Here is a 25,724-nt window from a genome sequence, read left to right as displayed (position 1 = left end):
AAATTAATATTTTATCTAATCAACTCTATACCCATATCATGTGATTAGTGACTGTGGTAGCACTGCTTAGGGACCATGTGTAATGTATTTCACTCACCGTTGGCCCAAACGTGTTTATTTGGGAATCGCCTGTGAGAAAATAAGCATCAGAGCGCCAAATAATTTTTCTCATCTGTTATTCGGAATGTGAAAACTCAACACTTCAAAAAGCAAAAAATCATAGAAAAATAATCTTCTGCTTATCACAGAATAAAACGAAAGTGTATATATCTTTTTTTTTTTTAGGTTGGCATTCATTTGGCCGACTCGCGCTGGCTATCTTGCAAACAAGACATGGCGGCGCAGATGGCGGTAAATTCAGGTACAAAACCTTGTTGCAAAAGTTATTGAAATCTGTCGTATTATTATAACAACCCGATTTCATCTCGACTAGTTGTTTAGTTTGTTTCGCGAAGCGCAGACGTACGCCAGTATTTATACGGACGTTAAATGCTGCCCAATGACGCCTTGCTGTTCAGGCTGGCTGCCGCGTTAGCCGTTAGCTAACTAGCTAGTTAGCTTCTCCGGTCCAGTAACGTGAAGGTGTTGGTGGTTGGTCAGCCCACTGTGGCTATCAGCCGAAATGCTTCAGTCAGACCCTTTTCAAATGTTTGTCCTCTGCCTTTACTAGCCACCGATAACGGGCAAATTATTGTAAATTATTCGTTACACATGTTTGTAGCAGTCCAGGCTTAAAAGATAAGCACGATAGATAATCCGACTTCTATTAGCTGTCTGGCAAACACAGCTAGCGAGCGAAGTTAGTTGTTTAGCCAAAATATCTCTGTAGCCCAGAGTAAAATGAAATGAACACGGTCGTCCGTTGCTATTGACCAGAAACAAGTTGTATTTCTGCCTTGCTTTGTGTTGTCTGATTTCTGTGGGGATAGGCATTGTTAAATTAGTTGTATTATCAATGTGTTGATGATTTACTGTAAGGTAGATGTGGAGCTTTCATAGTACAGTGCATTCCTGTATAAATAAATCGTAACGTTATGTAGCACATCAACATACACAGGTCTACCTTATAAAGCAGCTTTAATTAAGATAAGATCAAGTTTATTTGTGACCGTAGCTAGCTATAAATAATAACGTCATTATACACTTACATTCATTAATCAATTTGACTTTGAAATGTTTCATAGGTTTACTGTTATTGATGCTGTAAAAAACATCCACTATAGCTAATACACTATATGAAATAGCCTAATCTTCATCATGGCCAGGGTATGGATACTGACATTACCAGGATACTGTTTTGAATGTTTCTTACAGATAATGGCATAATGATCATTGTTTTGTCTTACTGAATGGTATGTTGCCTGCTAGTGGTGGTGCACCCGTTCCTCCTCTCCCACACAGCGGACACTAACAAGTCTAAACTGTATTACGCATGCACTTGTCTTGTCGGATATGTCGTTGAGCATTTTTTAAATCCAGTTGTATTAGCTTCAAATTTTAGATTTAGCTTTTAAAAATAGCAGGCTATGAGTGTGCTCGTGAAGATGATTATATTGCTGTGCATTTGTGTAATGAACAGGAACTGTGCGTGTTTACATCCCATAGTTTTATAGAGGAAATGAGTAAGTTTGATGTCAGGAATTTCTACGTATCGAAATCATTGATTTTCTATATTATAGTAGCATTAATATAATATTTGGGATTGTTTAGGAAAATTGATAAGCTCATTTATTGTGCATACAATAAACAGCAGTGTTTCTGTGTCGGTGGTGACACTGGTAGTGCAGGTAGAGTCATGGATTTGAATCCCAGAAAGCACATGCACTGTTATACTTATGAGATATATAAAGCACTGTGTGTGTCTAGTGATGGGCAGAGAAACCTTGTGAAATGTTTGAGGCTTCTTCCATATTGTAATGGTAAAAGATTCGAAGCACCCCTGACAGCTGGTGGTTTTCAGGAATGAAGCCATAGGTTCAAAATTGCAGTACTGCAAACAATACCACATATGCGTTTTCATAAAAAAAGATATGATGAGCAGTAAGTCATTAAATGTTTAGTCATTAAAGTTCTGCAATAATTTGTTTAAAATAATTTTCCCTTTTATGTGAAAACCTAATTAAATAAAATATTGCAAACTATACTGGGAGGAACATGTTGACGTTATGAAACCTTTGAATGTTTATTCCCCAATGTTGCTTCTATATTTTCCACATTTCCAATTTTGTAGTAAAAAGATGTCTGGAGATTTTACCTCATCTAGCTTCCAAGTTATAGGACAGTGCCAAACATATGAAACAGTCCCACACTCTTCCAGTGCTTCGGTGACCTTTGAAGCTTCGAGCGTTATTAGTCATGTGGTAATAGTAAGTTTGATACAAGCTTTGGTACACTGTACCGAATCAGCATGCTTTGAAATAGTGATACGAGCTTCGATGCTTCGATTCCTCGATGCCTCAGTATCAAACGTACCATCAGTATGTATATCTGGCAAGTGGCGGTGAGGGAGAGTCGTTAGGCAACTATAGCTGTGCCTGATGTATGTGAAGCCCAAAGATAAAAATCACAATCACGGATGGGTTGTTTTTTATTTACTTATTTTTTTTGTTTTGTTTTGGATTTGTTTTGAAGGAGGCAGTCTGTGGGGTCCCCTGAAGGAGTTATGGGAGACCGTGGAAGGGGCGATATGGAGGAGACAGCCAGAGAGTGTTCATCTTCTGGATTTGCAGCTGAAAAAACACAAACCCTATTTTTTGTCCCTGTTCAAAAACCCAGTAAGCACAGTACATAATGTTGGTAAAGCGAATGTCATATCAGTACAAATTTTAATAACATTTATAACACATTAATTTTGGCATAGTGAAGTTATGGGTCTTTGTCTGCTGGAAATAGCCCAAGAGTACAGAACAGAGGGAGAAGGTACGGAAAGCCAGCACAGAGGGCATTTCTATCCAGGGCCAGCAAGGGGCGCGCCTTCTCCCTGAGCAGCTACTTACAGAGGCCTTCATCCTCAGCGACCTTTTTGACCTTGGCGAGCTTGCTGCGCTGGAATTGTTGCTTGCAGGTAATACGGCACACGGACACACATACACACGTCTGTGCACACGCTTATAGGCACGCATTTCTGGAAAGTTCAGTTTGGTACTGGATGTGGGCGATACTAGTACGTGATTGAACCATGCGTGGTTTGCATTATGCGCATGACGGATGTGGCTGTGTGGTTGAAGGAGAGCACCAGCAGCCTCATTTCCCTGGGCTGACCAGAGGCCTGGTGGCAGTACTGCTGTACTGGGACGGCAAACGTTGCGTGGCCAATTCCCTACGCTCTCTCATCCTGTCCCGGCACGGCAAGACCTTCACTCTTGATCTTGGGTATGGAGCTTTTCTTAAAAATACCTTCCATAGCTGCCTGTTAGTTTTATGCATGTGTTCCTCCCACATTTACACAACGTGTGGAAGTTTCAGAGATGTGCCCCATATCATCTCTCTCTAGTTAATCTGGTCTTGGTGCTGCGTTCTTCCCCATTTTCCCTTGTAGAACGGATTTGGTTAATCTCACCACTCGCTTCACAGATGAGCTGATGGCTCATGGTTTGACAAAGCAAATTTTAAGCCTCGTGTCAGACGTCAGTGTGACGCGTGAGTTTGAGAGACTGCAGAAGGAGCGTGGTCTTGGCAACGAGAAACACAGAAAAGAGGTGAGAGGGAAAAGTTTATTGAAACTGCAAGAGTTTTAATACACTTGGGCTTTGGCACACTTGAATTTTAACAGATGTTAACCATGCACTGCCTTTGGTTGCTTTTTAATTGATATTGTAAAAAAATGACTTTTTCAGAATAATGACATGAATTGGTACTGAACTGGACAGTATGAGTGTTGAGTGTATAAGACTGTGTTCTTACCCTCTACAGGTGTCTGACCTCATCAAAGAGTGCCGGCAGTCATTAGCTGAGTGCCTGTTTTCATGGACGTGTCAGTCGCCCCTTAACATAGATGATACACTCGCCCTGATTGGCCATCTGGAAACAGTGACGGCAGAAGCTGACGGCTCATTGGATAGCGTAAACCTTGCCTTGGTCATGGCATTGCTGTACTGTTTGGATGTCAGTTTTCTGGAGCAGGGTACTGAGGACAGAGAAGGTAAATATTCGTTATACTGAAACAGCTTTCAAATAAGAGACATTGGTCTTACCCCTAAACTAGAAACACTTCTTTTTCTTTAAATTCAGTGGAAATAAATTATGCATGATTTTGGTGAAATGTGCTAGAACTATGATATAAAATAACTTGGTGCTTTTTTTTTTTTTACTAGCTGAACATGCGCGTGTGTGCCTGTGTGTGTGTGTGTTTCCAGATCTGCTCCAGGCGATTCCTTTGCTCACAGAGAGGCAGTACGTGGCAGCAGTGCACTCTCGCCTGGTGGACGGGCACGTGTGGAAGCTTCCTGGCCTGCAGGCAGTGGTGCGGCTGTCCTGGGCACTCTCGCTCAGGGTTCTCTCCCAGCTGCCTCAGGGTGCAGGTACTAACCACACATATAATTCACAATACTCTAGAGGGAGCGGGTACTAACCACACATACTCTTGACAATACTCTAGAGGGTGCAGTTACTAACCATGCATACTCTTCACAGTACTCTACTGTGTGATGTATGTAATATTCACAGCTTGTGGTAGACTGCACTGTGGAGATGTTTGTATCATGTGATTACTCTGTGCTGTTTAATCTGATGGTTTGAATGTGTCCTCTTCAGCTCTGGTAGAGTTCACCGAGGCAGATGAGGCACTGGCTGACCAGGCACTTCTGGGAGGGGTCTTCCTCTTCCTGACAGAGGGAATTCTGGGAAGTGAAGGCTTCCGCCAGGAGGAGTTCTATACTCGGCGGCTGCATGCTCTCATCACAGACTTCCTGGCGCTCATGCCTATGAAGGTAAAGGAATTCACTTCTCATGGAGGACAAGCATTTAAGCATGGTCATATGAGAGGCAGGTGTAAAGGGAGATGCGGTGTGTGTGTTCAGGTGAAGCAGCTGCGTAACCGTGCGGATGAAGACGCTCGACTGATCCACATGGCCCTCCAGATGGGGAGTGAGCCTCCATCCTCGCTGCGCAAGGACCTGGAGCACCTGATGATTCTGGTGAGGCTCAGTTCCCCGCCCCCTGCCCCACACCCCCATGTGAGAAAGCCTGTTGAGTTGTGCTGCTGGGCTGATTGCGCTGATGTGTGTGTTCATGTGCCTGGCAGATTGGGGAGTTCTACTGGAAAGACCCGTTTGGCTTGGAGCTCTCCCTCGACTTCTGGTGTCCATCAGAGTCTCTACAGCACACATCGCTTACTGGATCCTTCCTGGGTGTTGCTCTGCAGAGACCCCCTCACAAGCAGGTGTGTGTGTGTCTGTGTGTGTCAGTGTCAGTTTTGGAGAGGCCAAGCAGGTTACCTCCAGATTTTTTTTTTCTCAATATTTATTTACCAGTTTATTTCAGATTTACCTTTTTGTTTTTCTGATTTACCTTTTATATTTCAAATTTACCTCTTTGGTGATTGTCATTTTAACAGTTGTGCTGGTGTATTTATGGGTTTCACTGTAGTACTACACTACAAAATAAATCTGTGTGTGTTCGTTCAGGTGGTTCTTTCCAAGTTTGTGCGTCAGATGGGGGACCTGCTGCCTGCGCCGCTCTATATCCCCTACCTGCGTATGCTGAAGGGCTTGGCCTGTGGCCCTCAGTGCTCCCACTACTGCTTCAGTCTGCTCAAGAGCAATGGCGCGCCGCACGGTAATCACCAGGGCACTGCAGGCGCTAGTGCAGTTCGGATGCCACTGCAGGCGCTAGTGCAGTTCGGATGCCACTGCAGGCGCTAGTGCAGTTCGGATGCCACTGCAGGCGCTAGTGCAGTTCGGATGCCACTGCAGGCGCTAGTGCAGTTCGGATGCCACTGCAGGCGCTAGTGCAGTTCGGATGCCACTGCAGGCGCTAGTGCAGTGCGATGCAGATGCCAGTGCGAACGCCGCTGCAGACTTCACAGCAGTTATTGTGTTGTCTGTAATGTGCTGGGCTGCTTTTAAGTGTTGTAGTTTCTAAGCCTTTGGACCTATTGGCATAGACAGCTCATCTCTTGCAGTTGTATTTGCTTGTCCGTTGTTAGCTGCACATTTAATGACCACATTTAGCTATTGACAGCTATTGTTTTAAGTTTGGCCCAGTAACACAACAGGTGCCAACATGAAACTTTTGTACAACATTTCATTGGACCTCTGTGTGTGCATGTACATGTGTTTCAGGAGAAAACTTGCAGGGTGGGGTATCAGGGAGCCCTGTGTCATGGGAGCACTTGTTCCATTCCCTCATGCTATACCACGAGAACCTGAGGAAGGACGTTCCGAGTGCAGACTCCGCCCAGTACCGCCACCCACCAATCAGAGGCATCACCCCCCGAGAGCTGGACGGCCTCACTGCCTTCATGCAGCTACTCACCACCATCGCTACCTGGGTAACACACACATGCATGCGTGCACAAATGCACATCAGTCAGCCAAAACTTTAAATCACTTATGGCTGACAGGTGGAACAGATTCCAAGTTTCACTGATGTGCCTGGGAACCAAACACTAGCCTGTCTGGTCTCATTCCACAGAAGAGATACTGTAGCACACATTGCTGAACAGATTAATCCTGGCTATAACAGGGAGGTGTAAGAACACACTGCATCACAGCTTGTTGCAGATGGAGCTGCATAGCTGTGGATCGGTCAGACCGCTCATAGTTACCCCTGTCCACTGCTGAAAGTGCCTACAGTGGGTGGGTGAGCATCAGAACTAGACCATGGAGTAACAGAAAAATGTGGTCTGCTCTGATGAATCACATGTTCTTTTACATCATATGGGAGCCTCTGTGTCACTTAGCTAAGGAAGAGATGGCACCAGGATGCACTCTGGGAAGAAGGCAAGCCAGCAGAGGTAGCGTGATACTTTGGGCAGTGTTCTGTTGGGAAACTTTGGGTCCTGGCATTAATGTAGATGTTACACTGATACCTACCATCTACATAACCAGACCCAGTATACGCGTTCATGGCAACGGTTCAGGAATGCTTTAAAGAAACCTGAGAGTTCAGGGTGTTAACTTGGCCTCCAAATGCTCCTGATCTTAGTCATATTGAGCATCTGTGGGATGTGCTGCAAAAACAAATACAGGATTTAAAGGATCTGTTGCCAACGTCTTGTCCAGCGTGCATGCCTTGTTGGCTCAGAGCTGTTTTGGTGACACGAGGGAGACCTACACAATATTTGGCAGGTGGTTTTAATGGTGTGTGTGTGTGTGTGTGTGTGTGTGTAATATATGCACACACATACTCACTCATACACTCGCATGCACTCATACATAAAAACACATGTGTACAAATGTGTTATTCCAAACCTGCCAAATCTACAAATGAGCTAAACCTATAAATGGTAGTTCGTTTTTTAGCTTTGCTCATATGTGTGAATACACTTCAGTCAGTTTTGTGTGTGTGACTGTGTGTGTGTTAGAGTGAGACAGCACGCCTGGCCCTATGTGAGCATCCTCAGTGGACCCCTGTGGTGGTGATGCTGGGTTTGCTGCAGTGCAGTGTGCCGCCTGTGCTGAAGGCCCAGCTGCTGCACACCCTTGCTGCCTTCGCCAAGTCCCCCGAGATCGCCGCCTCCCTTTGGCAGTCCCTGGAGTACACGCAGGTAGGGTCTCAACGCAGGTAGGGTCTCAACGCAGGTAGAGTCTCATAGGTCTGAGCTCACCTAGTTCCAGATCGCGCAGAGGTGCAGTAAGGTGATCGTGTTAGAACATGCGGCTGATGGAAGACCATCATTTTGAAGCCTGATGCTTTTGCCTGGAGCATGTGACTGCTTATACTTCCTAATGTCTTTGTACTCTCAGGTCCTCCAGACAGTAAAAGCTCCTGGACAGAGACAAGCAGCAGGCATAGAGGTGAGCTGCCAGTGGCATCTGTTCCTCATTATGTGCATGTATTTGTGTGTCTATAAGACTGAATGATCATTATTTGTACCTGTATATGTGTATGTATGGGGCTGAGAAAAGTCACATCACTCCTTTTAGGCTTTTTGTGATATTTCAGTATAAAATAAATCACTGAATACTCAAATGTTCACCCATATAAACTATTCCAAAATAACATATCACCACTCTTGAATGTCGTGTTTATGTGCACTTCAGCAATGGGGAAATAGTGACTCATGTATACAGACATAAAATAACCCTGGAGAAAATATGATTACAATGTTATTATTATTATTATTATTATTGGATGATCATATACATTATTAATAATAAGTTTTACATTAATAATAGTAATTAGTAAGAATAATTAGTAATAATTACAGTAATCTTTTCTCTTGTAGATGGAGTTGAATGAGATCGAGTCGAGCTGTGAGGAGTACCCTCTGACACGTGCGTTCTGTCAGCTGATCAGCACCCTGGTGGAGAGTTCGCTTCCTGTTAATCTGGGGGCAGGGCTGCGAGCCCCTGGGTTCGAGCCTTACCTGGCGTTCCTGCGAGATGCCATCTTCCTTCCCTTCCCGACAAGAGCCTACCGGCGCCCGGCTGAGAAGGTGCTGGTCTCCATCCACCACGCTGGACTCCACCACCACCTCTCCATCTAACCCCTAATCCCCTCCCAGAGTGAACCCTAACCTTGGCTCCTCTTCCCCTAGTGGGAGGTGGCAGAGGCTGTGCTGGAGGTGTTCCACAAGCTGCTGCGTGGATACGAGCCCCAGCCGGCGGATTTCCTGCTGGAGACTGTGGAACTGCAGGGCGAGCTGGTGCCGGCCCATAAGCCCCCGGGCCACAGCCTGATGTACCATCTGCTGAATGACTCCCCGCTGCTGTCGCTCTGCCTCAGTCTTCTTGAGGAGGGCGTCAGGCAGCTCGACACGTATGCTCCCTTCCCTGGTTAGTGGGATGGCACTGCGCATACCTGCTCTGCTCTGTCTCTCTATCTCATTACGTCTCACTGATTTATGAAGACATACTCTTGGTTGATGTTTTGATTGTGGTTATGCTAAAAGTGAGCGGACATAAAGATGTTGTTAACGGTCACGGCGGTGACTGTGCTGTTGAAGATGTTGATGATGGTGGTGGTGTAGGTAAAAAGCAGCTGGAGTCGGCAGTGCTGCACTGTCTGAGCTTGCTGGACCTGGCCCTGCAGAAGGAGGTGGTGTTTATGGAGTTGCTGAGAGAGAGCCAATCCTCCGTGCTGGTGTCTCCGCTGGAGCAACTGCTGCAGGGTGTCAGTGCACAGAGCCGACGCGCCGACCACATCATCAACATCGCCAGGTGCTGTTCTCTTACCTTCACACACTCACTCCCACATAAATGCAAGCACACCTGACGTGTAAACACACATCTCTGCATTGTACATGTGATAATTACATTTCACTACCTCAGTGTCCCATGTAAAAGGATTTTGAAAATTAGAACAGAGTAAGGGATTCTTGTTTATAATTACAGAACATATTTAAGTGGTATCTAATTCCATACTGTGGAGTATTGCATGTGCAAAGCTGTTTTCAACCATTTTTGGGTAAATCAGATCATGTGTCCTAACTGCAGCCCCAACCATTCTGTCCCTTTGTCCCCTGTAGGTACCTGTACCACAGCAGTTCCAACCCAGAGGCTGCTTTCCTGAGCGCCAAGATCCTACGTCACATGGCTCGCTACCCCAACATCCAGTCTAGACTGGTGGGAGACTTCACCCATGACCCAGTGAGACATCTGCTATATGATAACACAAAGACACTGATTAAACATCTCAGGGTCTTGTTTTCTGTCTGTTCTGTGGGCCCTGTTTTAGTTATGCTAGTGTAGTTGTGAGAATAAAACATATTTCTAAACCATATTCTATTATCATGCATAGTGCACGACTGTGTAGCATGCAAACTGCACAGACTCTGTTTGGGGCTGCAGTCTGTGTAGAGAGTGCACAGAAGTGCCAAGACTGTAGTCTTGTGCAGATGGACCACAAACTATAGTCTGTGGAGAGAGTGCGAGCCAGGAATGCGCTAAATCCCGGGCTGTTGTGGTCTGAGCAGGCGGTGAGTGAGAAGCTGCTGGCTGGCTTTGTGGAGTGTCTCGACAATGAGGAGGCCCAGGAAGAAGCAGAGAAAACAGATGGTAAGTGTGGCTGACACCTTCACTCATTCATTCATTTTATTCATTCATCTTCTAAACCCAGGATTGCAGGGACGGACACCTCTGCTCATTCACTCTCAGGCAGCAGAGACGGCGCTCATTAAGGCGAACTTGCTCTGTATGTCCTTACTGAATGTACTCGACTCTTGCCATAATATTTGTGGGTTTTTTTTCCATTCAGACTCAGACCCTGAGAAGCGTGTGGCTCGAATCCGGCACGAGACACAGATCCACATTCTAAACCTGCTGATCACCTCTCTGGAACTGAAGGGGCCTAACCTGGCTCTATACCTGCTGGGCTATGAGGTGAAGAAACCTGTCTCCTCCACCAACCTGCAGGACCCAGGTTAGCACGTCCTCTGGACCACAGCGCAACGCTCAGCCGTTCTCATCGGTTCGCAGACTTTTGGCTGGTGATTGTGCTAATGAGTGGTGTTCTGAGGAAAGGGGTTTGTGTTTGGACTATGTGGTAGGGGTTCTTGGCTGCCCGCGAAGTTGCCTGCATGCAATTCTGAGTCTGCTTCAGAGAGGGACTGAGAGACGCTCAGGACCCCTCCTCACTCAGCAGGCTCCACACCTAGCTCAGCTGTGCTATCAGGTACTTTCTCTCTCCTCTCTCTCTCTCTCTCTCTCTCTCTCTCTCTCTCACACACACACGGGAACATATCCGTGTATCACTAATTCTGGAGAATTTACACTCTGCCAGGTGATCTATCAGCTGTGCGCATGCTCAGACACCTCTGGGCCCACCATGCGCTATCTGAGGACCAGCCAAGACTTCCTGTTCTCTCACCTGAAGCACTTACCCTTCATCCTAGCAGGTCCGTGCCTTCTTTCAGTCTCCTGCGGTAACACCCCCCCCCCCCCCCCCCCCCCCGCCCACAGTCCTTGTCCTCAGCTCACCTTTTCCACATTGATAACACAGGAAATGAGATTGCTGCTTTGAACCAGATGTCCTGGCTCATGAAGACAGCAGCCATCGAGCTCAGGGTGACCTCGCTGAACCGCCAGCGATCTCACACACAGAGACTGCTCAACCTCCTCCTGGATGACCAACCACACATGCAGCATGCAGGTAACATAATCCACAGTGCACGAAACACATACACACACCGCAGACGTGCATGGACGTAATGCACACCCACACACACAAGCATAGGCAGCACCTCATTATCTGATCACAGGTATGCACACACTCTTCTCATCACTGCTCATGATTTTCTGCTGATTTCTCCAGACGGGGAGATGGGTATGGAGGATGAGAGCAGATCAGTTAGTGGCTTTCTGCACTTTGACACAGTGTCAAAAGGTTGGTTTGCACCCTCAGCCGACTGCACCCAAAGAGAGCCTCCAGCTTTGAATGTAGGTGCGCTACCGAGAAGCTCCTGTAACAGTGGATGATGCTGTGTCCAGTGCGCAGGAAGCTGCTGAGTGTTCTAGATGCGATAGACTTCAGCCAGGAGGTTCCCGACACCCTGCAGCTGGACTTTTTCGAGCGCGCTCAGATCGAGCAGGTCATCTCTAATTGTGAGCATGTCAACGAACAAGGCCACACCGTCTGCAACGTCAAGGTCTGAGAGACGCCGTGATCTAAGATCAGGCCTTCAGTCGAATGCTCTCATTCATGTTTGCGTTCGAGTTTTAATCCATTTGCTTTGCTTCACACGGCAGTTGCTGCACAGGGTGTTGGTAGCGGAGGTCAACGCCCTGCAGGGCATGGCTGCGATTGGCCAGCGGCCCCTGCTCATGGAGGTCAGAACCGCATTCTACCCAGCAGACACGGCCAAATGCCTGTGCCGTTTAATGTCGGAAGCCTTTCTTCCTGGCATCTCAGCTCTGACCCCTCTCTCTCTCTCTCTCTCTCTCTCTCTCCATCCGTGGCAGGAGGTGAACTCCATCCTGCAGCAGGTGGTGGAGAGGAACCGGGTGCGGCGCTGCCTCAGTGCCAAGCGGCATGCCCTGCAGAGCTGGCGTAGCCTGGTGGAGACCATCCTCACCGCCTGCCCTGCCGAGCTCATCCCTGCAGACCAGAGGCAGCTCATCATCAGGGACCTGCTCCTCGACCTGCATGACAAGGTAGTGCATGCTGACCGCTGCCAGGGCTGCTGCTCAGGTGGAAGCTGGGCACTGTGAATGCCTTATACTGCGCTTATGTGTGCACTGCCATCCCGTTCTTAGGTTCTAGCGGAAGATGCTGCTGTTGAGCTGATGGCCATCGTTGCTGGGGCAGTGTTCACCCTGACGGCACACCTCAGCCAGTCCGTGCTGTCGGAGCAACAGCAAGGGGCGGGGCTGGAGGGCGGATCTTCGTCAGGCTTCGCCTCCATTGCCAACTCCGCCCTGCACCTCATTCTGCGGAAGCTCCTGAACTTCATCCTGTGCACAGGTGCGTAAGACTTCACTGATACCCAGCACTGCTGGAGCACTATTGGGAGTAGTCTGGCTCTCCATTTGAGCATGTTTTGACTGGTGGGCTGTTGAAGTTCATGCTGGCTATGAATGTACTGCAGGTGGCGGTTTCCAGCGACTGCGTGCTCACCTGTATGGCTCACTGCTCTATTACCTGCAAATCGCTCAGAAACCTGAAGAACCAGACACATTGCAGACAGGTAAGCCAACACACACCCCCCACCTGCCCATGGACCACCCACTGACCACTACACACCCCCTTGCAGACAACAAACATTAAATTTAACACTGATGGAGAATAGCAAATTGATCAAGCTTTTAAATGTATTCGTTTGCTTTGCAGGTGTGTGCATGTGGGAGCGTCTCACTGCTCCCGAGGACGGCTTCTCCAAGCTACAGAGAGAGAACCTGGCCATCATTGAGAGTTATGGGACGGCTCTGATGGAGGTGGTTTGCAGGGATGCCTGCGATGGCCATGAGATAGGCAGGGTAGGGAGTCGTGGTGCACACCTCCTATCCTCACACAAGCTGCTCAAGCTGTGCTTATTCTCTCCCTGTCTAGAGAGAGCGTGTCCCTGCTGTCCGGTCTTTGGCCATTGTTTGGCCATTGGACTGGGCAGGTTTCATAGTGTCCCTGAAACTGTGCTATTGTTGTACTCTGCAAAAAGCTCTCTTGTGTTGTCGTTCCTCTGAGATGTGCCGGTTTGTTTGTGTGCAGATGCTGGCCCTAGCTGTGCTGGACCGTGTACTGTCCATAGACAGGCAGAGTCAGTGGTTGGTCTATCTGTGTAACAGCGGCTACCTGCGTGTGCTGGTGGAGAGTGTTAATCAGGATGACTCCGCCCTCCAAGCTTTGCTCCTCCCACAACCTCCGCTACTCAAACCCTTATACATCTATGAGTCCAAGATGGTGAGTTTGTCTGCTTTAGTCAGATCATACTTTGTTCAGTCCGACAGTCTTTGCTGTCTGTGGCATATTTTTAATGTTTGTGTGTATATATATATGTGTGTGTGTGTGTGTGTGTGTGTGTGTGTGTGTGTGTGTGTGTGTGTGTGTGTGTGTGTGTGTGTGTGTGTGTGTGTGTGTGTGTGTGCGCGCTTTTTGCCTAGGCATTACTGACGCGTGTAGCTAAGTCTGCACAGGGTGCTGTGGAACTGCTCTCCTGTGGTCTGGTGTCTCAGCTGGCAGAGTGCCAAGTCTTCCACATGTTGCCAGAGAATGACTCACTCAGGTAAGGCAGGGGATATGTATATGCGTGTGTGTGTGTGTGTGTGTGTGTGTGTGTGTGTGTGTGTGTGTGTGTGAGAGAGAGAGAGAGAGAAATACTTAGGCTCCAGGTACAAAGAGAAATTGTGAGATTGCTATAATGTGGTTATCACCACAACCCTACTCCCAGGATGACCTGCTTGCGTGCGTGCATGTACATGTGTGTACATGTGCCCTCCTGTTCCTCCCCCTGTAGAGTGTTGGGTCAGAGGGACCCGTCAGGATTCATCCCTAGTCCCCTGGAGCGATACAGACACATCCTACTGCCTACACTCAGACTACTGCAGGTCATCCTGACCTCCACTACCACTCAACACCAGCAGGGGGCAGCACAGGTACACTCTTCTTTCAAACATATTTGTGTATGTGGACATTGATCCCCAGTATACGAAGCCAACAATTATTGTGTGTATGTGTAGGTGCTCCAGTGGGTGATTGTGCACTCCGACACCATCCAGTCGATCCTGCGTAGTCAGGATGTGAGTATGGGGTCATTACAGGAGCTCTCTCTCCTCACAGCCATCATCAGCAAGGCTGCCCTGCCAGGTACGGACCAAACACACAAATGCACGCAAACGTACAACTCCAGTATGAATGAACTTAATTGCATCAGTGCTGGTGTGTGTGTGTGTGTGTGTGTGTGTGTGTGTGTGTGTGTGTCATGTCAGGTGTTCTGGATCTGGGGCAGATCAACAGCGCTGCGCAGTTGGAGTTTCAGGGACACATCGGCAGATTCCAGGTAGAGAACAGCAGTGATCCCTTAATGTGAAGTAGCTGGAATTAACTTCTCTGTCCTGAACTGAGGAGCCAAGAGCATCTTATAATCCCAGCTGTTCAGTACAACTAACACTCTTGCTCTTTCCGTCTCTTTTACTCACCCTCTCACCTCTCAGCGCCAGTGTCTGTCTCTGCTTGTCCGTCTGGCCGGCACTGAGCGTGCTCGATACCTCAAGCAGATAGAAGAGAGCGTGTCCCCGGGTGACGCGGCAGAGAAGAGGGAGGAGATGGAGGTTGCTATGCAACAGGTATTGAAGCCAGTGATGCAGCCACGCACCCGTGTCTGAAACGCCTGTGTGTGTTCCGAGGGTCAGCCTGTGTTCTCTGTGCGATCAGATCTGTGCCAATGTGATGGAGTACTGCCAGACCCTCCTCCTGCAGAGCTCTAGCCAAGCCCAGTTCACTGTGTGCCTCTTCAGCCCCTCAGCCACGGAGCCCACAGGTCAGTCACCAAGCTCCTCTCTGTCTCACTCACGCCAGGCACTGACAAAGTGCAATGGCTCTCATCCCTGCCTGGACCCCACTGTTCCCAGTTCATGTATGTGCGTGTATGTGTGTGTCCTCCGCTCCGTGTGGCAGATGTGGCGGTCCCGTCCGTGTCTCGGGTGCCCAGCCTGGGTCTGGTCCTTCTCCTGCTCAAAAACAGCACCGCATCCTTCTTCCACTACCACGACACACACACCCAGAGCCTGGCCAAGCTGGAGAGACTGGAGCAGCTTGCACCAGAGGAGCTCAGGGAGGTGCTGAACACACACATCGCCACCCTTGCACCACAAAGCCTACTGCACTTACACGAGAACGTTTAAACCCTACTGATTTAAAGTAGAAGACGTTATTTTACTTTGGCAACTTGGCGACAGTTTAAGCAACTGCATTTCTTGACATTGACTTCATATTATTGCATACCAAGGAATGTGAAATTTTATTTGAAACATTTCAAAAAGAATGTGTGGAGTCAAAGGATTCCTGTGTGTGTGTGGGGGGGGGTGTTTGCATGCGTGTGTAGCTGTGCCAGGGCCTGGTGTCAGGGACTGGGGGAGTGGAGAAGATCCCATCAGTGCAGAGGAGTGTGATGGCTAAACGGCGTCTGGTCCAGCTCGTCAACAATCGCGCCAAGCTGCTAGCTCTTTGTTCCTGTATCCTTTTTATACACACACACACACACACGCGTGCACGTGCACACAAGCACTTCCTGTGTCCTTTCACACTCGCACACTGCTCATGCATCCTTACACACACACACATTTTTTTTTTTTGTCCTTGCTCTCTGTTCCTGTATCATAACACACACACTCTCTATGCTTGTATTCATACGTATATACATACACACTCTCATTTTCTCTGTGTTTGGTGTGTTTACCTATTATTTAAGTGTTTTAGATTTATTTTGAATTAGAAAAGAATAAATGAGGCAAACACAGTGTGTTGGGTTTGTGTGTGCGATTTTTATTTGTTTTGTTTTTTTTGTAAATTTCTCTCCAAGTGCATTTGTATGTGTTTTGGTTTCTGAGGAAGAATGTTTGTTTTTCTCGACACCCTATTCCTAAGACATAATTGAAACGTGCCTGTTTGTCATCTGGCGCCACCTAGAGTACTACCTCCTCTACTGCACCCCTAGTGATCCCAAAGACTCCCTGCTGCCAGAATACAGAGGTGAGTCTGCACTACAGGCCAAAGGGCAGTGTTCACATCTCATAGGTACCTGCACTACATACCCCCAACACATTTCTCTGTACAGATGCCAGAGGGGTTGGAGGTCTAGGCCTATCCAGAGTCACCCAGCAGGAACTGGAACAGGTACACACACACTGCACCATTCCCTCTTATACGGGGCTTCTGTCAGTCAGAGCATGGTTTGAGTAGGCACTGAGAGGGTGGGTGTGGGTGGGTGTGTGTGTGTGTGCGCAGTTGCAGAATGACGTAGCGAGCAGTTTCACTGAGCCGTTCCAGAGGAAGCTTCTGGAGGTGGAGGCACTCTACAGCAAGGCTCACTCACATCACACCTTCATCCAGGCCCTGACCCGCAGGATCCGCGGCCTCGTACGCCATGCCAAGAGCTAGACGCACACCCTTATATATTCTAAATGGTCAGCTTTACTGGAGAGGGGCCACTCCAGGAGCGAATCGCAGTCCAACACAACAGAGTGTGGCTGTGGAGAAGACATCTAAACCTGAACATCTGATCTATCTAAACCTGATTTATATACCATATTTGTAACTGCTTTGTTTACAGAAAGCTGTCTTGAAATTTTCCATGTTAATATTTTTTTGGGGTTATAACTTTTATAAGGGAGTGAATAAAATGAGACTGATGAACCTGTTTTTCTGGCCTGGTTGTGTTTAGTTCTGGGAGGTCAGCTGCAGCTGATCCCTGAGCCACTGATCGTGTTGGCTCACCTGCATGGAAGGTATCCCATGGCATGGAACCAAAAAAAAAAACCAATAACAGAAAAGTTCAGTTTAATTTTAGCTACATTAAGGAAATCTACCTGGGCCAGTTTTTCTGTGCTTTTAAAGCTGAAACAATAGGTCCACACTGCCTGTACTTCATGACTGCTTCTCTGAAGGCTTGCTGATGGCTAATGCCCACATTAGACAAGTGAATTTTTAGTACTGAACTAAATCGACATTCTTTTACCATATTTTTCCAGCTGTCTATTAAAAGCACATACAATGTAACACACATCAAAACCACAGAATGCACATGAAACCCATGGAAAACCCATAATCTACTTGCTTTCATACTTTTACAAGGTACATCTTATAGAAGATGCTAAAGTGCGATTCTGATCTGGAAAAGGTAAGTATAAAATCGCATCTCTCATTGGCTTGAGTGTAGCTGTAGTTTAATACTGAAGGGGAAATCTGAGAGGACTAGAGGACTTAATTTAGATAGCATTAATCTGCCATACCAGGGCCGAAGGTTTCTTGGAACAATGCTAGACGGTGGAGACCGGCTGCAGAAGCACAGGACTGCACGGCTAGATGAGTGGTATTGTGTTTAGAGGAGTTAGGCTAAACATCAATGCTCACATAAGCACTGTGAATGTCAAGTTCATATTCAACATTATATATGCAAACTCTTAGTTTGCTGTTGCAGATGTCTATGCGTATTAATTTCACGAATGTAACCTAGGCATGTTATAATCTTTATAAAACACTGACCATTTCTGGTATTTCAATAGTATGAGAGTAACACGAGAAATGACAAGGCAAAGAATCAGGCTAGAAGAACTCTGAGAATATAGCTCTGATTGGAAGCAGAATACCAAACCTAAATATCAGATAAATGTCATACTGTTTGAGTTGACAGAGGCAAAAAGGTTAAGAAATTGGTTTTCTTTGTGCTACTATTCTTCAAAATCATGCACATCTTTTATAAATTACTCTTTAAATAATAAAATTAATTACAGTATTTCATAAAACATTTACAGGTCTCCATCCTGCTCATAGGCTTATTTGATTGTGCTGCCCGCACAGGAAGTCTCTAAGACACTCATCAGTAGCCAAACCCTCTTCCCATTGGTCAGCATATCAGACAAACACGCAGCCATCATACACAAAGAAAAACACACGGTGCTCATGAATAACAAACATGTAAATGTCTATAGCGATGGGCTTAGGCCTACATTAAACATTATACAGACATTTCTTTGTTCTTAAACTGAAAGGTATCTTGTCAAGAAATAAGATCTGAGAAACATTCACCATCTAGGGTAAAAATACAGTGCCTTTTGAGTTGTGATTTGCCTAGGCTTGTAAAATAGAGCATCTATCCAGCTTATGATCAATGCAGTAGATTAACAGATCGACTTGTGCTCACGCCGATGTGTCGTCACCTTACAAGCAACAATGACCTTCCCATTTCATTCAGTGTAGCTCCACATATCCACTGAGTGATCGCTGCTGGGTTGCTGTTGGGTTCCGTGCTGGTTGCTAAAGGATATCTTAACTCTGCTTGCCAGGTACAGGGATGTGAAGCAGTGTGTATTGCATGGATTGCTGCAGCAGTCTGGTCTCAGACTTGTCTTCAGCACTGGAGATGTTGCCATCTTTAAAGGAGACAGTCACGGTATTAACAACCATACATTCCCTTATATAGCTACAATATATCCAGACATTAATACTGCACTCTTCCGAAAGCAGTCCTTGGAGTAAAGTGTATTAGAGTGGCTGGGATCAGGTGTGGCATGTGTGGGAATGGTTGTTTGCACATCCATATGAGGCCCTGGCTAGAGCCTGCTGGCACCAGTCAGTTTTCAAAGCACTTGCGTGTGCACTATCACTTGGGATCAGATCCTAAAGCGATTTTTCAGATCCACTTTAGAGGGAAAACCTAATGCTTCTTGCTCATAAAGCATCGTAAATCCAACTTGGAGGTGCAGTGCTCCATCCTGGCAGCAGATGACGATCGTGTTCCACATAGTAGCCATCTCATTATAATGCAGCACGTCCAGTTCTCTTTGCTTGCTACTACCAGACAAATCTGTGATCAGGATGACTGAAGACCTTCATAGTCATATTTGTGAGTGTTCAGGATATGAGTGTGACAGCCTGCAGTCTGGCCTGCTAGCTGTGGCTCTTTGCTCTTTCTGTCTGAGACCTGTTGAATTGCAACAGATGCAGCCGGCACTTTCATTTCACAGGCTCTCTGAACTCGGCTCCTGGCTGCTCTCCAGCACGTGGGCATCACCGGGGGGTGGGGTGTCAGGCACCTCGCCAGTCACGGCCACGCGGACGACCCGTAGCCAACGCTGCTTCAGATCCTCACTCTCGGCAGCAAAACTGTGCACGGACTTTGACTGGGACAGCCGGAAACTGGCTGGAGGGTCTGCCGTACGGGCAGCGTCGTCCACAGAGTAGCCCAGCAGTGGGATCGTACACTGGGCCTTAACGTCCTGCAGAGTCAGGAGCACATGACACATGAGGGCTGGCTTCACTTTACAATAGGACTCAAACCTTGAACAAATGTACAGTATGTAAAAATAAATCTGATAGAAGTTCCCTAAATATTATGTAACATCAGTCATGATTTCTCAAACCGCTGATCAAACTGTTGTACATGTGTTGAAATTGTTGCACATGTGACCAAACTGTTGCAGAAGTTATATATATATATATATGTGTGTGTGTGTGTGTGTGTGTGTGTGTGTGTGTGTGTGTGTGTTTGTCCCTGATCGTTTTACTAGCTGGAAATAACTTGACTTGTGAATGTGAGTGTATGTTAGTGTATGTGAGGAATGTTACAGTGCATTTGGACTATATATTATGAAGCATGCAAGTTTGTGTTATGGTGTATTTCATAATATATGTGAGGGATACCACAACTTGTGACTGTATGCATGTATATGCATGATACAAAGTGTATACATGATACAGAGTGCATGTTACATATATGAGATGTCACAGTATACAAAAGTGTATATTATACCGAGTATATATAATAATATAGTGAGTGTGTGTATATGTTACAGCACATGTATCTGTGTTATTTTTTGTATGTCAATCCAAGCTACATATGTGAGATGTATGTTTTGGCATATGTGAGGGCTGTTATATTGTGTGTATGTTATGGTGTATGTATGTTATGATGTATATGAGGGATATCACAGTATATGTGAGTGTATGTTAAAGCTTATGTTCAGTATGCCACAGCTGATGTGAATACACATTACAGCTTATGTATGTTATGGCATGTGTGAGTATATGGCATATGGTGTGTTTGAGGAATGTAATATGTAGGTGAGGTTGTGGGAGATAAACTGGAACATTCCTGTGCCCTACTGCGTCTGTGGTTACTGTCGTCTCCATTCTGTCTCATTTTGATATAATAACTCCATTTTGTTGCGAGTATAGAAATGACCGGGGCTGGATCTTGACAGATGTGTATGGTACAAATTTACTACTTCTCTATGTTTTACTGTTAATCATTCTTTGAGTGGTAATGGCTGATTGGTCTGCTATAACTTCTAATCTCCAGCAAACTCTAATATGCTCTCTGATGAGTGCTGGTCTGATTGGCTATAGAGGGCAAAAATATGTGTCCACGGTTCATTTGCAGGTTGTACTGTCGTAGATTGTTTCATGGCTGCTAATGCGGTAGGTCATGTTGCATCTTTTATTGAACATTCTGAAGTTAGACCCATCACAAGAAGATAAGTGCAAATATGACTGTTGAGAACACTTCAGCGATCCATGTGCCATCTGTGTGAGGCTCAGTGTGTGTTATTAAGATTGCCTTGATGATGGGTGCATGACTTTGGGCACTAATCCCTGTAGCTCATACATTAATATTAATGTTGGCAGTTCATACCATCAACCTCAACAGTCAAGTTTGGACCTCTTTCCATGTCACATTTGCTGGATCTAAACATAATCTGTTATGTTAACATGTTAACACATCTGTTAGTTAGTCTTATGCATGACTTTGCCAGTGTTTCCAGCCTATGATGTCCCGACATACTAAGCATCTGTTTTCCTCAAGATAAACGGCTTTACAGCAGAAAGATACAAACGTATATGAGCCCATGTCCTGCCCTTTGTCACCTACTGATTGATTATGAGGTGTTAAGTGATGAGCACACCTGCTGATTATCAGAACCTGATGTTTTGGGGGTAAACGGCCCTATGTATGTCAGAGACGTAACAATGTCCGCGAGGGACGTGATCCACTCACCTGTGGAGCTCCATACAGGTAGAGCACTAAAGCCTCCTTCTGGGGAATGACGCACCAGACTTTCTGCCAGGGCTTATTCTTCTCGCAGTACTGTAGGAAGCCACACATTATACTACTACCTGAGAACTGTGCCGCTTCAATCTGACCCAGTGAGAGAGGTGGCAAAAAGAGGGAGGGGAAGAGAGTGAGAGAGTTGGTTAAAAACGAACAGGACATTTTCACCGGAGAGCAATGTAAGGCACCTTCGATGCCACAGCCCACATATGGTAGCGCTCAAGGTAGCGCACAAGGTAACAAAAGGGAAAGGAAGGACTCCAGCAAGGGAGGTTGGGGTTTGTGAGTATTTTAGAGTAAGATCAGGCCTAAGACACACCAAAGAACACTCAAATGGGGGACTATACCGTTAGTCTTGTTGCTAATCTCTAGTCTGCACTAATTTAGGGATGGGTTTGATAATCCCACCTCTGTCCCTCTGTCTAGAGTGCCAGTGTGAGAGAGCAGTGTGCCAGGCACCCATCCACCCCGAGCTCTGCTTACCACCTGCGTGCCTTCAAGCTTTTTGTGAGCATGCCGCTTCTTCTGAGCTGTGTGCTTTTTAAAAAAACATACAATACAAATACGTTACATCAGCCCTTCCTACGGAATGGCTTTCAGGGTGTAAATACTGGTCAACAGGTGAGTCACCCATGGTGTTCTGTAATGGGACATGCTGCTCATGCGCATGCAGTGCGCAAGGCTGTCAGCGTGTGAATCAGTCCTTGTGCTGCTGCTCACCTCTAGGATGCCTTTTTTCTTGCCATCCTTCTCCTCGCTGTCTGTATGGCCGGTTAGTACCGAGTAGCAGTCGCGGCACACCTTGTTAATCTTGTTCCCGTCATATTCCAGCGGAGCCTTGTTGTCTGAGCACTTCCAGCAGACCACCTTGGGGAGGAACATGGAGAAGACCCTAATTGCACCTGCTTCCACCTTTACAAGGCGCTGAGAGAGGGTCACTGCATGAACGACAGGGTGGGGAGAGTTTCGCTTACGTAGCCGCAGGCACGGCAGTGGTGTCTCCTCCGCGTGAGAGCATTGAAGGGCTCTCTGCACTTCATGCACATGGTCACCTCGTTGTCCCGAATCCAGCGAGGCGCTCGCTTCCCCAACTCGTATATCTGCGAATTGAACGCACGTGCGTTTCAGGAACCAATCATGAAATTGTAATATTGAACCTTAGCTAATGTGTGAAATAACAGGTTTTTACATTAACCTTCAGGCAGGACTAGCACTACTCACTGATACTTCCTCCGCTTCTTTAGATGCTGTTTTAAATGTCTCATTCTTTTGGAGAAAGATCTCGATTGTTTCCTGGAATGCCTACAAGGCACAGAAAGCTGCTGTCAGAGAGTGACGTGATGAGAGTGAGGAACTGAAAGCAGTGCTGAGTTTGGTCACCCCATTACCTTTATCCAGTCCTCTTTATCTTGCTCAGAGCTGAACACAAGCAAGGGAAACAGACTGAGTTCAAACAATCCACGGTCATTTCACAGCTGCTTACATGAACGAGAAGCTTCGTGGTTGGGCGTCTGTGATTTAAGTAGTGCTGTAGTGAACCTCACCAAGCCTGCAGCTCCAGCGTGCGCTCCTTGCCAGACACCTGGAAGGTGTGGAGGTAGTCATCGTTGTACGTCTCCGTCACCTTCATCCCATCGATGCCGATTCGTGTGCGCACTGTGAACTTCTGTCCCACCAGACTAAACTTTGGCACACAGTACAGCAGCATGTTGTTGAACTAAGGAGAGATTTGACAAATAAAACAAACATGAAAGAAATGCACTCAGCATGGCAACAAAGATATATTATAAAAACACAAATTAGTATCAGATTTTGAGACTAACCTAACCTAGATAACTGACCTAATTTAGAGAATAACTAGCAATTTAGAGAATAGTCTAACTAGCAAACATAGCTAATCTAACTAACAAAGCAAACTTAACAGCAAACCTAACAGAGATTAACCTAACATCAAGACTAGCCTAACACAGAGAATAATGCAATTAACACAGATAACATTATATTTGTGACATGAGCATGATTCTTTGATCTGGTAAATGGCAGCACTGAAATCAACACTAGAGTCACTTGATCTCACCAGGAAGAGATATCTGTCCATGGCCGAGGTGTTCCTGGCGGCCAGTTTGAGAATGTGGCCCTCTTTGATTAACTCGTTGGAGGCATTCACAATGTCCTCCTCCTCTCCCAGCATCTCATAGATCTCCAGCAATTTCTTCAAGTTCTCCTGAGAGGAATGACACAACCCACAAAGGGAAGCAATGATATTCATTCAGAATCGCTTCCATCCAAACTAAATCAATCTAAACACACACAAGTCAATCTGTGGGGAGGCTAGACTGTACTCTGATTCTGTTAAGCAAGAGTTCAGAAAATAGGTAAGAATAAAAAATAACTGCACATACATTTTTGCGAATTGCAGTGTTGGAATGGGTGGCTGCTGTGGCAATAATCTCCAAGGATTCTAAAAGAAATATGGTTATATGTGATGCCACTAGAATTATTTATTTGACAAGAAGTGTTTCAGTGTCTTAGACTCACTTTCCGCATCCCTGCGGTCCATATGTTCCTGAGGAAGCTTCTTCAGGTAGTCTTTGAGGAGCATCTCATATCTAGGCACTCTCTGGACAGGCTCCAACATGTGATGCTGCAGGGTGAGACTCCCACACATCTCCTGCTTCTGAACCCACCACAAAAAAAGAAGTCATGACCACCAAAGACCAGGAGCCCTAGTGGTTTAGTTCTTAAACCATGACCACCAAAGACCAGGAGCCCTAGTGGTTTAGTTCTTAAACCATGACCACCAAAGACAAGGAGCCTCACTTCTCCAGTTGTGAAACCATGAACACCAGATACTACTAATATTTCTTAAATGTTCTCTGGGTAAAGATTTTGGCTAAGCACTTATGACATTTAGAGTCCTTTATGCTTTAAAATCATATTTAATAATCACATTATAAATACTTTGCAAAAAACTGCTTAGTATAGTTCATTATAAACAGCATTATTACCAGACTCACCTGGATTTCCTGGATGATGGCTTTAAACTGAGGTGAGCGATCTGTCCACTGTTTTAGCAGTTCCATGGCTTTATCAAAATTCTTCACATATTCTGCATACATCTTCAGGAAAGGGGTGAGTTTCTGTAGGATGTCCCCAATGCGAGGTGTGGACTCCCTGTGAAAGCCAGTACAAGAACCTAATAAATCACAAGAGGCCCAATTCCCTAGAGGCATAGCATATCCAACACTGACTGTGTTTGGCTTCACACATTATCCTGAGACAGGTGGCTGTTCTAGTGAGCTGAGAAGAAATACTAATTTTTAGTGAAGCTTGGACAGAGTAGATCTCTCACCATTCTCCCATCCGTTTTTCCAGGTCAGGCAGTAGGAACTGGCTGTGGAAGGCATTGATGGAGGAGATATTAGAGAAGATGTTCTTCACTACCTCCACTGGGAATGTTCCTTTCCCTGCCTCCTCCATCAGCTTTGCAAGGAACACCTGCACAGCAGGGTTAGGAAGAGGATGTCTGTGTGAATGTATGATTTCCACCAACCTCCCAATATATTTTAGCATTTTTCCATAGTTTCAGTTTGTTCAAAACGTTTTATCCTTACGACTGGCGAATAATGATGCACTGCCTATTTACCTCATAAGATCTAATAATTTGGAAAAATTAATAAATAAATTAATACCCTTGTGTTGGCACTAAAGACACATATTGTGGTCATATGTATCATATTGTGGTCATATGCAGAAACATGTACACCAGCACTTACGTGGTCTAATAAGTTGAGTCTTGCCACATAGGCCTTCTCTGTCTGCAGAAGCTCATTGGCAATCTTGTGAAGCTTCTGTTCATTGGTCTCCTAAAAACAGAAAGAAGCCAATCATAGTCTATTAGATCCAATCATAGTCCAGGGGATAGAGAGGAGCAATCTGTCTAATTTTCTTTTAAGGACTGCAGATGGACTCAGTAAAATGAAGCAATCCATATTTAAAAGAATTAACATGTATTCTAATGAATCAAAGACTCTTGAAAACAGGACATTGAGTTGCCATTTCAAACATGGTACACTGTTGCTTAAAATAGCCTACAGTTAACCTGTAACACTTTATTTCAAGTGGTCCTTTATAGCTGATTAATAAACTCTCAACAGAGAATCTGTAACATTGCCATGAATGAATCAAAGGAGAGTTTTGATACAATTTTACTCACAAGTGAAACATTTCAAGGGTCAGTCCAACTGAACTAACTGAAACCAAACATCCAGTCCTAACCATAACTCTAATCCTAACCAGAACCTTAACATCAACCCTCACCCTGACCCCAATCCTGCCTCTAACCATAACCAAAATCCAGTTA

At 46.0% G+C, this 25,724-nt stretch overlaps 2 protein-coding genes across 5 annotated transcripts in view; one reads left to right on the top strand and one right to left on the bottom strand.

Annotated features, from left to right (window-relative positions):
* Nucleotides 1-326: 326 nt before the first annotated feature.
* nup205 (nucleoporin 205) lies at nucleotides 327-16,947 on the top strand. Of its 2 annotated transcripts, none has more exons than XM_035524864.1 (42): nucleotides 327-361; nucleotides 2,632-2,774; nucleotides 2,893-3,064; nucleotides 3,228-3,372; nucleotides 3,539-3,698; nucleotides 3,913-4,141; nucleotides 4,356-4,520; nucleotides 4,753-4,928; nucleotides 5,019-5,135; nucleotides 5,243-5,380; nucleotides 5,625-5,775; nucleotides 6,282-6,490; nucleotides 7,526-7,708; nucleotides 7,908-7,958; nucleotides 8,390-8,599; nucleotides 8,702-8,939; nucleotides 9,134-9,323; nucleotides 9,632-9,752; nucleotides 10,079-10,160; nucleotides 10,360-10,524; nucleotides 10,652-10,776; nucleotides 10,885-10,999; nucleotides 11,104-11,253; nucleotides 11,416-11,487; nucleotides 11,592-11,749; nucleotides 11,850-11,930; nucleotides 12,063-12,254; nucleotides 12,357-12,564; nucleotides 12,689-12,787; nucleotides 12,931-13,076; nucleotides 13,306-13,497; nucleotides 13,698-13,819; nucleotides 14,051-14,189; nucleotides 14,274-14,400; nucleotides 14,523-14,593; nucleotides 14,748-14,879; nucleotides 14,968-15,073; nucleotides 15,211-15,371; nucleotides 15,638-15,767; nucleotides 16,180-16,284; nucleotides 16,370-16,428; nucleotides 16,540-16,947. In XM_035524864.1, the coding sequence occupies exons 1-42, from the start codon at nucleotides 334-336 to the stop codon at nucleotides 16,690-16,692; spliced, it is 5,916 nt and encodes a 1,971-aa protein (XP_035380757.1). In that variant the 5' UTR covers nucleotides 327-333; the 3' UTR covers nucleotides 16,693-16,947. The 2 variants fall into 2 exon arrangements, with proteins under 2 accessions (XP_035380757.1, XP_035380756.1); XM_035524863.1 differs by having other exon boundaries at nucleotides 9,110-9,323.
* The window catches only part of fgd4a (FYVE, RhoGEF and PH domain containing 4a), a 44,954-nt gene continuing 36,177 nt past the window's right edge, over nucleotides 16,948-25,724 (bottom strand). For all 3 annotated transcript variants that reach the window (XM_026999610.2, XM_026999612.2, XM_026999611.2), the window contains 13 exons: nucleotides 25,138-25,227; nucleotides 24,714-24,859; nucleotides 24,379-24,535; nucleotides 23,900-24,038; nucleotides 23,764-23,822; nucleotides 23,439-23,585; nucleotides 22,906-23,078; nucleotides 22,750-22,780; nucleotides 22,583-22,663; nucleotides 22,336-22,461; nucleotides 22,082-22,228; nucleotides 21,308-21,448; nucleotides 16,948-19,529 (listed from right to left, as the gene is read on the bottom strand). In XM_026999610.2, coding sequence (XP_026855411.2) covers nucleotides 19,272-19,529; nucleotides 21,308-21,448; nucleotides 22,082-22,228; nucleotides 22,336-22,461; nucleotides 22,583-22,663; nucleotides 22,750-22,780; nucleotides 22,906-23,078; nucleotides 23,439-23,585; nucleotides 23,764-23,822; nucleotides 23,900-24,038; nucleotides 24,379-24,535; nucleotides 24,714-24,859; nucleotides 25,138-25,227 — 1,695 coding nt within the window. In that variant the 3' untranslated portion in view covers nucleotides 16,948-19,271. The remainder of the gene's footprint in view (nucleotides 19,530-21,307; nucleotides 21,449-22,081; nucleotides 22,229-22,335; nucleotides 22,462-22,582; nucleotides 22,664-22,749; nucleotides 22,781-22,905; nucleotides 23,079-23,438; nucleotides 23,586-23,763; nucleotides 23,823-23,899; nucleotides 24,039-24,378; nucleotides 24,536-24,713; nucleotides 24,860-25,137; nucleotides 25,228-25,724) is intronic.

Source organism: Electrophorus electricus, chromosome 4, assembly GCF_013358815.1.
Source record: "Electrophorus electricus isolate fEleEle1 chromosome 4, fEleEle1.pri, whole genome shotgun sequence".
Lineage (NCBI taxonomy): Eukaryota > Metazoa > Chordata > Actinopteri > Gymnotiformes > Gymnotidae > Electrophorus > Electrophorus electricus.
This window is presented reverse-complemented; position numbering and strand designations above follow the sequence as displayed.

What these genes read in the sequence shown, in the direction of transcription:
- nup205 (XM_035524863.1), top strand. Translation starts at nt 334, where the DNA reads ATGGCGGCGCAGATGGCGGTAAATTCAG. An exon ending in ACACCGTCTGCAACGTCAAG is followed by an intron (nt 11,750 to 11,849) that starts GTCTGAGAGACG and finishes TTCACACGGCAG; the next exon opens with TTGCTGCACAGGGTGTTGGT. An exon ending in ACCAGACACATTGCAGACAG is followed by an intron (nt 12,788 to 12,930) that starts GTAAGCCAACAC and finishes TTTGCTTTGCAG; the next exon opens with GTGTGTGCATGTGGGAGCGT.